The sequence below is a fragment of the Peromyscus maniculatus genome, chromosome 8 (assembly GCF_049852395.1).
Source record: "Peromyscus maniculatus bairdii isolate BWxNUB_F1_BW_parent chromosome 8, HU_Pman_BW_mat_3.1, whole genome shotgun sequence".
Taxonomy (NCBI): Eukaryota; Metazoa; Chordata; class Mammalia; order Rodentia; family Cricetidae; genus Peromyscus; species Peromyscus maniculatus.
In genome coordinates this window covers 74,939,349-74,955,394 of record NC_134859.1, presented here as the reverse complement: position 1 = coordinate 74,955,394, position 16,046 = coordinate 74,939,349, and the positions used below count along the sequence as shown (strand labels likewise).

General features: G+C 49.7%; 1 protein-coding gene and 1 long non-coding RNA gene across 3 annotated transcripts in view; one reads left to right on the top strand and one right to left on the bottom strand.

Moving 5' to 3' along the window:
• The window catches only part of LOC121831409 (uncharacterized), a 26,936-nt gene extending 19,602 nt beyond the window's left edge, over positions 1-7,334 (bottom strand). The window contains exon 1 of the long non-coding RNA XR_013041833.1: positions 6,747-7,334. This is a non-coding gene — a long non-coding RNA (uncharacterized LOC121831409). The remainder of the gene's footprint in view (positions 1-6,746) is intronic.
• Dynll2 (dynein light chain LC8-type 2) overlaps positions 1-16,046 on the top strand; it is a 20,559-nt gene extending 4,513 nt beyond the window's left edge. The window contains exons 1-3 of one of the 2 annotated variants that reach the window (XM_006972036.3): positions 7,598-7,860; positions 11,247-11,385; positions 14,096-16,046. In XM_006972036.3, the coding sequence (XP_006972098.1) occupies positions 11,254-11,385; positions 14,096-14,233 (270 nt within the window). In that variant the 5' untranslated portion in view covers positions 7,598-7,860; positions 11,247-11,253 and the 3' untranslated portion in view covers positions 14,234-16,046. Of the gene's footprint in view, positions 1-7,597; positions 7,861-11,246; positions 11,386-14,095 lie in introns of those variants that run through there. The other variant, XM_042282585.2, reaches the window with a different exon arrangement.

Genomic DNA, 16,046 nt, shown 5'->3' with positions numbered 1-16,046 from the left:
GCAATTCCACTCCTAGAGAGAGGAATTCCATAACCAAAAGAAATGAAGACTTTAGCCACACTAATCTTTCTGGCAGCCTATTTATAAGAGTTAGAAAGTAGCGGGGCAGCGGTAGCGCACGCCTTTAATCCCAGCACTTGGGAGGCAGAGCCAGGCGGATCTCTGTGGGTTCGAGGCCAGCCTAGTCTACAGAGTGAGATCCAGGACAGGCTCCAAAACTACACAGAGAAACCCTGTCTCACAAAAAACAAAAAAAGAAAACAACAATAACAGCAAAAGAGTTAGAAAGTGTGATGAATTTCTTGCTTAGCATGGTCAAGGCCTTAGGTTTGATGCCCAGAACAGAAAAACTCAGATGTCCATCAACTATTGAGAAAACAAAGTATAATATACTCGTTCAGTGGAATCACTGTCATAACATAAAGTACTGGCTTACACTTAACATGCAAACCATTATACCAGCAAAATAGCCACAAAATAGCCCATACTGTATGATTCCATTGATATGAAAGGTCCAGAACGGGCAAGTCCAGAGTGGTAGAAAGGAGACTGGCAAAGACTAGAAAGGAATGGGAGAATGGGAGAGTAGCTGCCAATGGTAATGATTCTTGTTGTTGTTGTTTTCAGACAGTTGACATAGCCCCTGGTTGTCCTGGAACTTGCCATGTAAACTAGGCTGGGTTTGAACTCATTGATCTGCCTACCTCCCAGTGCTGAGATTAAAGTCATGGGTTACCACACCCAGAAGGTTTTCTCTTGGGGATGATGAAAAGTTTTAAATTTTGATAGGGTGCTAGCTACAAAGATAGGTGAATACATATTTAAAGTCGCTAAGTTATGCACCTTAAAGGTTTTTTTTTTTTTTTTTTTTTTTTTTTTTTTTTTTTGATGTTAGCTTTGGGCTGACAAGATGGCTCAGTAGCTCAGTAGGTACAGGCACCTGTGGCCAACCCAGGACACCTGACTTTAATCTCCGGGCCCCATATGGTGAAAGGCGAGAATGATTCCTGCTACTTGTTCATGTGTTAGGTTTCTACAGCTGTGAAAAACACCATGCCCAAAAGCAGCGTGGGGAAGAAAGGCTTATTATTTCATTATTTCTAGGCACCAATTCCTCACCGGAGGAAATCAGGGCAGGCATGGAAGGCAGGAACTAAAGCCGAGCGGACCGTAGAGGAATACTGCTTACTGCCTTGCTCTCCATGGCTCTCTCAGTCCGCTTTCTTAGACAGCTCAGGGCCGGGGTGGCACCACCCACAGCTGCTGGGCTGTCCCGCAGCAATCATTAATCAAGAAAATGACCCACAGACATGCCCACAGGCCGATCTGATGGAAGTAACCCCTCAATCCAGGTTCCTTCCCTCTTCCCAGGTAACTCTAGTTTGTATCAAATTGACAAAAACTATCCACTTAGCCTTCTGACGTCCACACATGAGCACCGTAGCATGGGCTCACCCAGAAATAAACGTGGAAAAAAGAAAGCAGGGCTACCTTATGTTGAAATGTAATTTTCCTAGTGAAAAGACCCTCTTCCCCGCCCCCCTCCCAGTTCTTCGCTAGCTTAACTACATTTTAGTATGCCTGATGAATCAAACTGTTTATTTTCAGGTTGGTTTGTTTATTTGGCTTTTATGTTTTTCAAAATTATCCTCAAAAGAAGGCTGGGGGTGTGGCTTAGTGATAGGTTTCTTGCTTGGCATGGGCAAGGCCTTGGGTTTGATGCCCAGACAGGAAAAAAAAATTTTTTTAAATTATTTCATAAAAGGAAGACAGAAGTGCTAGGGATACTATTGAAGGGCAGAGAACTTGCTCAGCATGTGTGAGGCCCTGCATTCAATCTCCAGCATCGTTGGGCGGGGATTTGTACAAATCTCTCTCTCCTTTTTTTTTTTTTTTTTTTATAGTTTTTCGAAACAGGGTTTCTCTGTGTAGCTTTGCGCCTAGAACTCACTGTGTAGACCAGGCTAGCCTCAAACTCACAGAGATCCGCCTGCCTCTGCCTCCCGAGTTCTGGGATTAAAGGCGTGCGCCACCCCCCCCCCCGGCCTGTACAAATCTCTTATGAGCCCATCTCACTGTTCCTGTCTCACCCTGAGACTGAGGATAAGAAAGTGAGAATGTTTTTATGACAGGAAGGACAAGGTCTCCCTTATCATGGTTCATAACCTCTCCCTCCGTCTCACCCTCCTCTCCTCTCCCTTCTTCCCTATCTCAGTCTAAGAAAGGGTTTCATTTGCAGCGCCATTGGGACCAGAATGCACTATGTAGCCCTGGCATACCCTTCTCCAGTTTCCTGTAGCCTTTGAAGTAATTCACCTGATAAAGGGCTTGGCAAAATGACTTCTGTCACCTCCACAGCCTGTGGTCCTGACCCTGTGGGTGACCCATTCAGCTGGAGTTTACCTAAGGATCCCAGTCAAACCGTCCGGAGAGAGTGAGGAGGAAGTCGATTTCTAAATCAAGGCTGGACTTTCCCCAGTGCTGACAGTGATTTATCTTAGCTGGTAATTTGTTCTGGGCAGGGAGAGCCCAGTGTAAACAGCATGTATTGCTGGTTCTGGGAGAGAGAAAACAGGAGCCTGGACACCTGGAAGGGAAGGCGTGTTCTTCCAATTGTGCTTTTCAGCTGCGGATGGGCATGCCCAGTTTACCTAATACCTAGGAAAACTTCCCGTGTTTCAGGAACTGTGTTAGGTCCTTCATTATACCCAGAACTCTCATGTGACCCCCTAGCCTCAAGAAACGACGGGCCGACCTAAGACTGACAAGTTTAATAGGAAGTGGTTAGTGATGAGCCCTGGAAATTACAGAGCCCACGACAGGTACACATCCCCTGTGAGCTTTGGGGAAGGAAGGCATCTTAGATTTAAGAGTAAGCCAGAGAGGAAAGCTACTATTCTCAAGGGGAGAGGGAAGCGCCAGTTGAACAAAGATTGTGGAATCTGCATGTGGGAAATGCAGGCAGCTGAGGTGTTAGAGGAGCAGCAGGCATGAGATGGGAAGTGTGGGGAGACCTGGCAAACAGAGGGGTGTGTGTGCAGAGAGGTGGGGGGGGCATGCTATGGAAAAGGGCAAAGTCCTTATTCTGAACAGGAAAGAAACGTCTGCTGTAGATTCCTGCCGTAGCGCAGACCATTGGGGGTCAAAGGATCTTTTCACAGGGGTCGCACATCAGATATCCTGCATATCAGATATTTACATTACGATTCATAACAGTAGCAAAATTACAGCTGAAGTAACGATGAAATAATTGTATGGTTGGGGGGTCATATATTCTTAGGTTTTGTAGAAAATAAGTGAACTCGATGGGCAGTGCTGATGCACGCCTTTAATCTCAGTGCGTGGGAGACGGAGGCAGGTGGTTATCTATGAGTTTGAGGCCAGCCTGGTCTGCATTAGGAACTGTATTAAAGGGTTGTAGCATTAGGAAGGCCGAGAACCACTGGGCTAGAGTAAAAGGCAGGGAACCAAGATGTGATGAGTAGTGGGCTGGATGTAAGGCATTGGAAAAGCAGCCAGGAGGAGAACATGATGGATATGCGGTGGGTTTAAGAGGAAGATGCGAATCCAGGGAGATTCCCTGCTCTGGCTTGTGCATGGGGCTTTGAGTGGAGATAAGAACTACAGGGAAGGGAAACAATGTGATGACAACTAATATTTGCCAGCTACGTGGACCAGGCACTTGGGTTTTCATGCATTCCCCCCCTTAACTCTTTTTTTTTTTTTTTTTTTTGGTTTTTCGAGACAGGGTTTCTCTGTGTAGCTTTGCGCCTTTCCTGGGACTCACTTGGTAGCCCAGGCTGGCCTCAAACTCACAGAGATCTGCCTGGCTCTGCCTCCCGAGTGCTGGGATTAAAGGCGTGCGCCACCACTGCCCGGCTCCCCCTTAACTCTTTAAAGCAGACATAATTCCCAATTTATAGATGAAGAAAAGGAAAGTTTGTGATCTGAATAGCTTGGCCAAATATGCACATAGCACAGCTTTGAATGGTGGAAAGAAAGAAGTTAGAACCAAAGGAATCCATTCCTGGAACCACACTGCTAACCATCAGATGTGGTGTGTGTGTGTGTGTGTGTGTGTGTGTGTGTGTGTGTGTGTGTGGTCTGAGGGGCCTGTGTGGAGAAATCCGAGGATGAGAAGAGTGTCCAGGTTCCAGGCCATATTTAAAAAACATGAATATGGGTGAAACTTGTAAGTTGAGGGGTGGTCTGAGGACCCCTGAAATTAAAACAGACGGAGGGTCAAGGGCCCACAAACGAGACAGAAATCAACCCTTCTGTTCTAAGTCAGAAGACATGACTGATCACCAGGAAACAGGAAACCAGGCAATTTCACACAGCCCTGGCAAAGAGACATCTACCAAGTTCGGGGAATATATTAATTATCATAGTTGCAATGCTGCCTAGTAATTATCTTAGGTAGTAAGCATTTTGCATAAATAGCATTAATTAGTATAGGAGAAGTTTCCTAAACTCTGTTCCTGGAGATATTAATGTTTGGGCAAAAAAAAAAAAAAAAAAAAAGAACTTTGGAGGCAGGAGTGGTGATGCAGACCTTTAAACTCAGCACATGGGAGGCAGAGGGAGAGCGATCTCTGTGAGTTCGAGGCCAGCCTGATCTACATAGTGAGTTCCAGGACAGCCAGAGCTACGTAGTGAGACTTGGTCTTAAAGAAAAAAAAAAAAAAGGCATTGGAGGGGGCTGAGGAGCTAACAGCACTAGCTGCTCTTTCAGAGGATCTGGATTCAATTCCGAGCACCCACATGGCATTTTACAGCCATCTATAACTCCATTTCCAGGGCTCTGACACTGTCTTCTGCCTCCATGGGGACCATGGCCGGGAGCCAAGTCGCTCCTCTATACTTTTAGCTCACTGTTAGGTGGCACAGTAGTCTAATGGCTAAGGTTGTCGGCACTTGGGACAGGCTGGGCTTAAATCTTGCAGGTGACAGGCTGGGTGACTTTAGGCAAACTACCCAACTACACTAAGCTAATAGCGACTCACCCAAAGGGGGACAGCAATAGTTCACCTGAAAACCAGTGTAGTGTGGTAGAATAGAATGTCTTCCGTTGGAAACACTTAGAACCTGCCAGAGGGAGGGCGATAGACAGGTTAGTTGTTATCTATAAACCATATTACTGTTTGTAACAGGAATCAAACTCAGGGCCTTGAGCATGCTGGGCAAGTCCTCACTCTACCACTGAGCTACATCCCCAGCCTTAAACCTTAAACCATACTGTTTTTAACAAGTCTCATCCAACACACACACACACACACACACACACACACACACACACACACACACACACAGACACACACACACTTCAATACCGAAATTTCTGAAGGGCCACAAGTCTTAGTCCAACTTTTGTTGAGAGTTTTATCTTCTATTTCCAACCCATTTTAATGCACAGTAAGAATAATTAATCTTGCTGGGTGGTGGTGGCGCATGCCTTCAATCCCAGCACTTGGGAGGCAGAGCCAGGCAGATCTCTGTGAGTTCGAGGCTAGCCTGGACTACAGAGCTAGTCCAGGACAGGCTCCAAAGCTACAGAGAAACCCTGTCCTGAAAAACAAAAAACAAAAAACAAACAAACAAAAAAATTAATCTCTCTCTGCTCTACTCCAGGCAAGAGGCATAGGGAGAACACACTAGGGTCATCAAAGCTCATAATCACTTTTGTGCACCCTGGAAAAGGCCATTTGGTGGAATGCTGGCCAGCCTGTATCAAGACATGCCAAGAAGCAAGTGTATGCTATAGATTCATTCTCACTTGCTCTCTCCATTGGATGTCCTTGGGCAGTGAATGTCTTGTACAACCATACATCACAGTTGTGACCTTCATACCTTGGAAGGGGCTGGAAGCTAATGAAGGTTGGGGAAAAAGGGTATTAGCTCTCTTTCTCCAAGAAGTCCCTAAGTGTTACTACACAAAAGCCTCAGGTGGATGATCCATCCTCTGGCCCCTCCCCACATGTGCCCCACCCCTCATTCATTAATACAGGCTTACATCAGAATACCCCCTGGATGTAGGGATACCCCAGGCCTTAGCCCGGTTGAGTCCCTGACTGAAGATGGGAAAAGACAGAGCTGTGGAATGCAGAAACCCGAGGGGATGATTTTCCATTTTGTCTGACACATAATGAATACTCAATTATGATACTCCCAAGCAGGGCGGGCTAAGGCCAGAGCAAGTCTGACTTCTCACTCACGGTTTAGGTCAGGGGAGAGAAAAAGATGGACATGGGAGTGGTGCCAGGCAATTTGCTAACATCCAGAGTGGCCAGAATGTCTGACCTCCCGCTGAAGACTCTATTACGCACACCCTTTAGATAGACCCTTTGTGAATCAAGGTTTGGGAAGAAAAAAAACATTTCCTGGTGTCCGTCTCCTGGGTTGAAATAGCATGAAAAAAACCTTGGAGAACACACACACACACACACACACACACACACACACACACACACGCACACCCCACAGTGTCTGCTGCCTGAAGTCTTCCAATTGTAGCCCAAGGGAACTGACCTGGCAAGGGGTCTGAATCTGTGTACCGTCTACATTTTTTTTTTTATTCCTGAGACAGGGTTTCTTTGTGTAGCCCTGGTGGTCCTGGACCTCGCTCTGTAGACCAGGCTGGCCTCGAACTCAGAGATCCACCTGCCTCAGCCTCCCGAGTGAGTGTTGGGATTAAAAGCGTGGGCCACCAATGGATGGAGGTTTTAAAGCCACCTCAGAGCTCATACCTATAAGCCTTCCGTTCAGTTCCTTCTGGTCCTGTTTAACCGGACAGGTGGGGACGACTGACGGCCGATGGTTCTCACACCTCTATCCCCAAAGGACCCAAGGGCCATAAACGGCAGCGGCTGTACCTCCATTGTTTTTGAAGATAGTGGTTAGGGTCCCAGCCTCAGGTAGGGAGAATGGCCATGAGATTCGGGAACAAAGGCTGAGCCAGGAGCAAGAGACCTTTCCAGGATGCGAGGGCAAGGGGGCCCCTTGACTGCTGATGCCTTTCCTTCACCACGGGGCTTGGGCTGTTCTGCTCACAAGTGCTGTCAGCCGAGGCAGACAGCGTCCTGTGTGTCCCCTCATCCCCAGTGGTTTCTGTCCCCTCCCCGCCTCTTTCCAAAGTTGGGACCTGGGGGGGCCTTCTTTTTCTGAGTCTGAGCTCTCCATCCCTCCACTCTTCTCCTTGACTCTGGGGTCTCCACGCCCCCCCTACTCTCTTCCCCTTCCCGGGCCTCCTCTCTTTATACCTCCCCAGACTGGCCGTCTGCAGCCTTGGGACGAGAGAGGTGGGGTGGGGGAGAAGGGGGGTCCGGCATGCTCCTTTCTCCTCTTCCAAAGCCCCTCCCCGTGCCTCCCTCCCCCCCCAACACCTCCTCCAGCTCCCCTTCCCCACCCCCTCCTCCGCGCCCGAGGCATTGTGGGAGGAAACAAGATGTGGAGCGAGAGCGGCGCGGGGAGAAGCCCGCAGTGCGGGGCCGGGCGGGCGTAGCCAATGGGGAGCGCGGACGGCGGCGCGCGCGGCCGGGGGGGCGGGGGCGGGGCTCTATTTCAGGGCCGCGCGTCGGCCGCGCTCAGCGGCGGAGCGGAGCGGACGGCGAGGCACCAGCGGGGACGGGCGGGCTGCCGGGCGGCGCGAGGCGGAGCGCGGGCGGTCGGGGGAGCTCGGGAGGGCGGACGGCGGCGCGAGCGCTCGGCCCCGGGGCTGCGGGGAGCAGGCGGACACCGCGGCGGCGGCAGTGGCTGCTGCTGCAGGACTGAGCCCAGCCAGGGGACACCGCCCCTGCCCCGCGCTCTGCTTCAGCCCAGCGCTGCTCCCCAGGGGCCTGTGCGGACTCGCCCCGCGTGACGGTGAGCCGGGGGGCCCTCCCGGGGGGCCAGCCCTCCCTCCGTCCCTCCCTCCCTATCTACCTACGCCCTGCTCGGCCCGAGCTCCGGAGGCCCCGCGGCCCCCCGGGGGAGCCCGCCCCGCGGTGCGGGGAGGCCTCTAGGGGGTCGGAGGCGAGCGGGTGGAGAGGGCTCGGGTATGACGCGGCTTCTCCCGCCGCCGCCGCCGCCACCCTCCGGGGCGTCCTTCCTGCAGAGAGAGAGGTCGCCCGGTCACTCCGGCGCCGCTCCAGGCCTGGCGCGGGGAGGGCGGAGGACTGACCGGGGCCTGCGGACCCGGCGGGGCGGCGGATGCTGCTCTTTCAATCCCCAGATGCTGCTGCCCTTCGTGATCGCTGCCCTCGGGAGGACGGGATGGGGGGTGTGTGGGTGGGTGGGTGGGTGGGGGGTACGGCCCCCTTTGGAAATCCAAAGCGAAGCAATAACGTGTGTACATGTTAAGGAATGGTGCAAGGCAGTCCGTGGCATTTGGAGGCTTGGCCTTTCTTTTTTTGTCGCAAGACCGGAGACAGGATGAGAACTGTCCTGGAGCGCTCCTTTTCGTTTTCGCAGGAGCTACCGGCTCGTGACTCAGGAAGCTGGCTTGGGGCCCTTTGGCCATCTTTTTATCTGGAGGCCCAGCTGCCCCCCCCCTCCACTCCCCCTCCCCCGGGAAGGAAAGGCTGGCTGGGCATCCAGCTCCCTCTCCTTTCTCTCCGGCACCTTGGATAGGGGTTGCTGGGGCTCGGCCTCACCTTTCTGCGACGCCTGAGGGGCCAGGGGTGAAGAATCGTGGCATTGTAGTCACAAGACCAGCATTATGTAATCGCAGGCTCTCTCTCGGAGAGTAAAATAGCTTTTAATTACTGTGACAAAGTTGATCCTTTGGACTTGAATGAGGCAGTGAGGCAGGTGAGCTTTTTTTTTTTTTTTTTGGGCAAAATGGTGCCAATTTCATACTTCGTTGTCTGTAGCCAGGCTCCACCCCCAAGCTCTGGATTTGTAAACAGTGCCCCCTTCTGAGTGGGTAACCTGGAACAGGCCACCGGGTGACATTGTTGTTTCTTCACTTCTAGAAAGGTCTAGACACATCGATGCCTTTTGCTTTGCTCAAACCTCATGGAGATCGCCCCGTTTCTCTCGTTCCAGCCATTGTTTTTAAATGTGGTTGTTTGCCCAAGGTCATAGAGCTAGTCAGCCTTGAACAGCAGCATCTCTTGACCTTTTTTTCTTCACCACCACAGATTCCTTGAAGCTCCAAATTTTCTCAGGGGTAAGGGGTTGGGGGCTTCTGATCTAAACACTAGCCAGTGTCGGCTTAAGGGGAAGAAGTCTTGCTTCATTTGACAGTGTCAGGCCAAGGTGCCTTGGGTTCAGTCAAGGGTTGCCTTGCCTGGCAGCCGTCATGTGTACATTCTGTGCATTTGGTGTTCTGAGTTCTTCTCATCTCACCCAGTGGGTAGTGTGGACTCAGATAAGTAGCAGCTTGGAACGACACCAGGAATCTCTCCCTGAGCAGTCAGGCTTGCTTGTAGCCGTGTGTCAGCCTGACTCAGGGATAGCATCTTTTTTTTTCCTCCATCGGGCTAGACCACAACCAGTGGCACTTTTGGACTTGAGGTGAGGGGAATCAATACTGCTGTGTGTGATGATGGGACGGGTCAAGGACAGGGGCAGGATTCTGTGGCTCATTTCATTTGTTACAAAGTAGCTCACATAACCAGAGGCTGCCAGGGGAGAAGCGTCCATGCAGGATCAGCTTGGGAAGTCTGGTTGCCTGCTGGATGGTGAATGTCATGACCCAGGAAGCTGGGCCATGAAACAAGGCTATAAAAATATTAACAACCTTTTCCTTAGTCCTCACATGTCAGCGGCGCACCCTCTTCCATCCCTGTCCTCGGTCCTCGGTTCTGAGTTTTTATTGGGTCTCATGGTAGCTGAGGCTGGCTCTGAATGCCTGGTCTTCCTACCTCTCTCCCCCAAGTGTTAGAATTTCAGGTGTGAACCACCACACCTGGCCCTGCTTTTATTTAAGGGAAAGTTCTCGGCTTTCCGGTCAGGATAATAAGATATTTCTCTAACTTTTCCCTTCATTAATGCTTTTTGAATGAATAAAAATCATTTTTACGTGAGTAAGCAAAAATTCGGAGAAATGACAAACCATTGTTGGGGCTGTGACTGAATTCTGGAATTCAGCAGTTATATTGCACTTTAAAGATGGAATGTGGTGGTGAGGAGAGTGGGAACTCGGAAGGATGGGGTGTGACGGCATGTGACGGCTTCTCTACTTAGAGGTGCGCCAGCCCCCAATATTTAAGAGGTCATGATTGCCTCTTTGCCACCAGACCTTGTGTATGAAGCTCCTTTGTTTGTACCAAAGTGGAGTCGGCCTTTTTTTCTATGAGGAGACAGTGAGTGTTTTATATTTTATTTAGGCTTTGTGGGCAGAATAGTCTTGAGGACTCATCTCTGCTAACGTTTTCCTGTAAAACTTGTGATTTATAAAAACAGGTGTTGGTTGAGTCTGGTTGATGGACAGACAGCCCTCTTGCATAGACTTCTCCTTGTTTGCAGATGCTCTCGTATAACCTTAGTTAATTCTTAAACAACCTCCAATTGAGAGCTGACCTCATTGCTAAAATGGATGTAATCGATACAGAAGGCCAGATGACCTCAAGACTACAAGTGTTCACAGTCAGGACCAGAAATCAGGGACACTAATTTTCTAGCAGGTGTTTTCTGCTGTGAGACCAATGATATTAATCTGTTAGGTGTTAGCTTCTGGTTTTATCCTTAGCATAACGCTACAATCCCCGTTTTCTAGACAGTGGCATAAAACAAGAAGGTAATGAACTTGCTGGAAGATACAGTCAGGGGGTGCCTTGTTGTCCACTTTGGCTACCGGTGTTGTGCTGCAGTGCAGAGTATATGAAATACATATCTATTAGGAGTTAAACAATTCATTTTTGTGTGTTTTTAAAACATGACATCTTACATCTACATTTCTTTTTAAACTTGCCCTGTATTTCCAAGAAGTAAAGACCATATTTCTGCTGAAAGCTTGTAAGTGTTCTCCCCCCCCCCTTTTTTTTTTTTGAGATGGAGCTTTTACCGTGTATCTCTGGCTGGCCTGGAACTGCCTTTGAAGACCAGGCAGGCCTTGAACTCAGAGATCCGACTACTTCTGTCTCCCAGGTGCTGAGATTTAAGGTGTGATACACCATGCCCAGCATAAGCTTCCTCTTGACGTCTCTTGTCTGTGTTTCATGTGTTTCCACCTTCTGTAGTTCTCTCCAGCCCTGAGGCTCCCAACCTCAGTCTCTTGGCCACACTGAGAAGTTGTCAGCCTTACATTTCTGTTCCCACTGCAGTGCCACGATGTCTGACCGGAAGGCAGTGATCAAGAACGCAGACATGTCTGAGGACATGCAACAGGATGCCGTTGACTGCGCCACACAGGCCATGGAGAAATACAACATAGAGAAGGACATTGCTGCCTATATCAAGAAGGTAAGCCAGGAGCATGAGGATCGACAGCTGAGCTGCAGTGGAGGGGTGGGGGTCCGGCAGGCAGCTTCTAAGAAAGGAGGTGTGTAGCCCTTCAGACAACACCCTGCAACTGTGTCAAGCAGCTGGATTAGGGGGTGATTCTGAATTGCCAAAGCACTCACCTTAATGATTCTTGATAAGAGCTCTGCTGATGCTGTGTTAGTTTTACAAATAATTATGTCACAGCAAGGCATTAGGGAAGGGAATACTGTGCAGAGAAACTTCAGAACTAATATTACTGTCCCAGTTGAGAACTATTCAGTATTCAAAATTAAATAACATTAAATGAATACTGAATGATTATGAACAGATTTTTAAGGAACTTTATCATTTACTGTGGTGTATCCTTTATAATCCTCATGATATGAACCATTTCCTTTTCCCTAAAAAAGACTTAGGGTCTGCATATCTGCAATATTTACTATTCTCCCTATATTCTGTCTTATTTTTAAAAAATTATGTTACGTGTATGGGTATTTTGTCTATATGTATGTCTCTGTACCACAGTGCATGCCTGGTACCTGTGGAGGCCAGAAGAGGCTATCAGAACCTCTGGGACTGGTGTTACAGATAGTTGTGAACCATTATGTGGGTGCTGGGAATTGAATTCAGATCCTTGGAAGAGCAACAAGTGTTCTTAACTGCTGAGCCAACTCTAGCAACCCCCTCCCTACATTCTCAGATCTCTGAGTTCAAGGCCAGCTTGGCCTATATGGCAAGTTACAGGACTTGTTTCTCAGAGAAACCCTGTCTGGGAAAAGCTAAGGGGGGGAAAAAAACAACCAACCAACCAACCAACCAACCAACGAGCTTGAATATTCAGTCTCTTGATTTCTGTAGGGACTACTAGGAAATGATAGAGAAGAAAATCTGTACTGGTTCAACATAGGTGTAGTTTTTTGTTTTTTTTTCCTGAATATTTTAAATGTATGGTTGGTTAGAACCTACAGATGTAGAGGGCTGACTATATAATTTTTATAAAAATGGCTCAACATTAGAGTTTGGTTATTGAGAAATTCCTAAATGGGGCTGGTGAGATGGCTCACTGGCCAAGGGTGGTTGCTGCCAAGCCTGGTGATCTGAGTTGGATCCCGGAAACCCACATGGTTGGAAGAAGATACTGGACTCCTGCAAGTTGTCTTCTAACTTCCGCCTGTGTGCTGTGGCATGCTCCACCACCTCCAATAAACAAGTAAATGTAAACATTTAGAAGAAAAAGTCCTAAATGAATACCTGAGCGGAAATGGTTACCACTGAAGAGGCAGCTGAACCAGGGGTAATAGCATGGGCCCCTGATTTCCAGTCAAGACCCATGTGTTTTGTTGTTTGTTTTTTTATTTTATATCTTTTATTGTATGAATGTTTTGCCTTCATGTCTGTCTGTCTGACACATGTGGAGGTCAGAAGAGGGGATTAGATTGTTTGGAATAGGAGTTCAGGTGGCTGTGAGCCACTGTGTGGGTGCTGGGGTATTTGCAAGAGTAGCCAGTGCTCTTAACTGCTCTCCATCTCTCCAGCCCCCAAGACCCATGCCTTAACTAGAGGTGTAGGCCCGGTCATTGGTCATCTAAGCTCTGGACTTCTAAAAAGGATGCCTAAGAGTGTGGTGGCAGTCTGCATTAGTAGTAAGATGTGCTCAGTGGGGTCTCCAGTTTCACAGAACTCTTGTTTGTTCTCCTACCCTTGAAGGATAGAATCAGACCTGGAAGTCATGAAGACTTCCCTTTGTATGGAGCTAGGGGTACACAGTCAGTCCTACATGATTGATGTCTTTGCCAGTCCACCCAGCGGGAGAAAATAGACTCATAGTCTCTCGGCACGAGAGGAGGAGGAGGAACCCTTATGTGGCTGGGGTGTGTGTGTGTGTGAGTGAGTGTGAGTGTGTGTGTGTGTGTGATGGCTTTCCTCCTTCAGACAGTCTAGAATCAGGATTGGAGTTACATTTGCCTTTCTTTGTTCCTTAGTACCTCCTAGAATTATGTGGTGTGGGTGCTGTTAGGAAGTTAGACAGGTATATGGAGCATCAGTGGACAAGAGCTGTGAGGCAGCCTTGATGTGCCCGTGGTGGAGGACGATTGCCCTTTCGCAGTTTGGGGAAGGGTCTATCTAGAAGGGTGTGGGCTGAGTCCCAGTGTGCTAGGGAACTGTCTGGTGGCTCACAGGGCTTGCCTGAGAATTGTGTAGAGGGAGGGCATTAGTGGGCATATCACACATGTGCCATACAACTGTTCCCCGGTACTTCAGTCGTCCCCGTTTGTTCCTGGGTGGAATGGTGGTTTAGTAATGTGTGAGACAGTGAGTGACCAGGTCCCCCTTTACTATGCTGTATGACGTCCTGGTTTCTCTGATTATTATCTTGAGGAATCATAGGGTGGGCAGGTCTGGGTGTGGGGTGACTAGAGGATGGAGAGAGGATCAGGGTGTAGAGTGCTAGAGGCTTGGCAGAGAGGAATAATGGAGCCTTTGTGGCGGTCCATTATTGATGAGGACGAGTGCCGTTGCCAATCTTAGACCTGAGCCCTGAGGCCCTGGGCTGGGGTGGCAGGGTTGGGGTTGGACACTGGCCCAGATGGGCGGGAACAACTAGATACACGTGCTGGAACTGCTGGGAGGGACCCGGTCCTGAGTCCCCGTCAGCAGCCTGACCGGCCCTCTGTTTCTCTCCTTTTAGGAGTTTGACAAGAAGTATAACCCCACCTGGCACTGCATCGTGGGCCGGAATTTTGGCAGTTATGTCACACACGAGACGAAGCACTTCATCTATTTTTACTTGGGTCAAGTCGCCATCCTCCTCTTCAAGTCAGGCTAGGAGGCCGAGGAGAAGGTGTCAGTGGCGGCGGCGGCGGCGGCGATGGCAAACAGGCGGCCTTGCTGGGACTGTTTTGCACTGGGGCCAGCATCAGGAAGTCCTCTCCAATGGCTGTGCTACTGCATGGACTGTATACTCGATTTCATGTGTGTGTCGCAGTAAACAAAAACCAAACTTCTTTCTGTTTAGTTGCCTGGGGAAGAAGGCTGCTTTATGTTTATTTTTTTTAAGACTTTAAAAATATTTTTTGGTTGTACTGCACTAGGAAGTCTCTCCCACCCTCCTTTTCTCTTTCTCTCCCTGTATAAAATACAAGGCCCTCAGCAAAGCCCGAGCGACTAGGAGGCTGAGGGCTAGAACCAGGTCTCTGGAGGTGGAGATCTCACTGCAGCTGCCTCTTCCTGGGGTGATGCTGCTGGAGGAGGGCCGGAGGCTGTGAGGACAGTGGTAGGCTTGGCAAGGAGAGGGAGAGGAGGTTGGGTGGGGATCGCTCTAGTACCAGGGAGAATATTCCACTGAACTGTGACTTTATTACGGCTTGGGGCAGGGTGGGTGGGTGCAGTCTTTAAGAGCCCTGAGATGTGTCTGTGGTGTGGGATTGGGGAGCAGACTCGTCTTGCTGTCTCTGTCTGTCTGTCAGGGTTTCTAAGTAAGGGCTGTGTCTTTGTGGGTTCCCTTCCCTGTTCTCCCGGCCACCATGACACAGAAGGCTGTGGGGAGTAGGGTTAGCCTGACTCTTCCCCTTTACCTCCTGCCATCCGCTCCCCGCTTAGCCCTCGGTTCTTCTCATTCCTCAGTTCTCTTAGAGCAGCCCTGTCGGCTGGCAAGGGAACTCCTGGTGACTGTAGTTCCTTAGTTAGGTCTTAGCGATCAAACCAAATCAGCGTCCCCTGGATTCTTCCTTGTGTGTGTTTGTGTTCGTCTGTGTGCGTGTGTGGGGTGGGTCTGGGGTAGAAGGGAGGGAAGGGGCAGGATAGGTGGACTCTAGGGTGTATGGGGACGTGGGGGGCACAGTTAGTTCCAAGTGGGCTTCTATGTTGCCTGTCGGGGTGAGGACAGGTTGGTGTCACACCATCCTCCTCCCCTCAGCCATCTAGTGTGGACACCCCGCTTTGCCCTGTGGCTGGCTGTTCCTGGGGAAGTTTTTGGGAAGGTCACCCAGGACAAGATGGCCATACTGCCATCTGCCCTGGAGTTGGATCTGGGGGCAGGGGCAACTCTTGGCTGGTCCCAGCCTCTTGTGGGAAGTGGGAATGGAAGAAGGGAGGGCCGAGCGGGGCCCCTTGGAACAGGTCTGAAGTACAGTAAGCAGCTCGTGAGTCAGGAGGTGGAGAAGGGCTGTGAGTGGGAGGACCTTCTAGAGAGTGCAAGGGAAACCTCGGCTGTTGTTGACATGATGGGGTGGGTGGGACTGTCATTGCCAATTGAGCTGCTGGTTCTCATGAATCACATTCAGAACATGGAGTAGGGTTGACACTGTACGGGATGGGGGAAGGCAGGAGAATGTCCCTTCCCTAAGCCCTTAGTGTGTATTGAGCTTTCTTTTCCTCCAGGGCTGGCAGGGAGGGTGGGCACTAGTGACTGAGTTCCCTGTGCAAACCTTTCACTGGGTACCAGATTGAATGTTTGATTTTAGGTTTTTTTTTTCTTAACGAACGTCCAGATGTGTGTTTCTCCCTGCCCTCCAAGACTCTGGCCAGTTGGAAGTGTCTAGTTTTTGTTCATCTCTCATTTCTGGTGCAGGGGCTGAGACCCTGCTACATCTATGCTCTGCATCCACGCCTCTTTTGGACATTAAAGGTCGATTGATGCA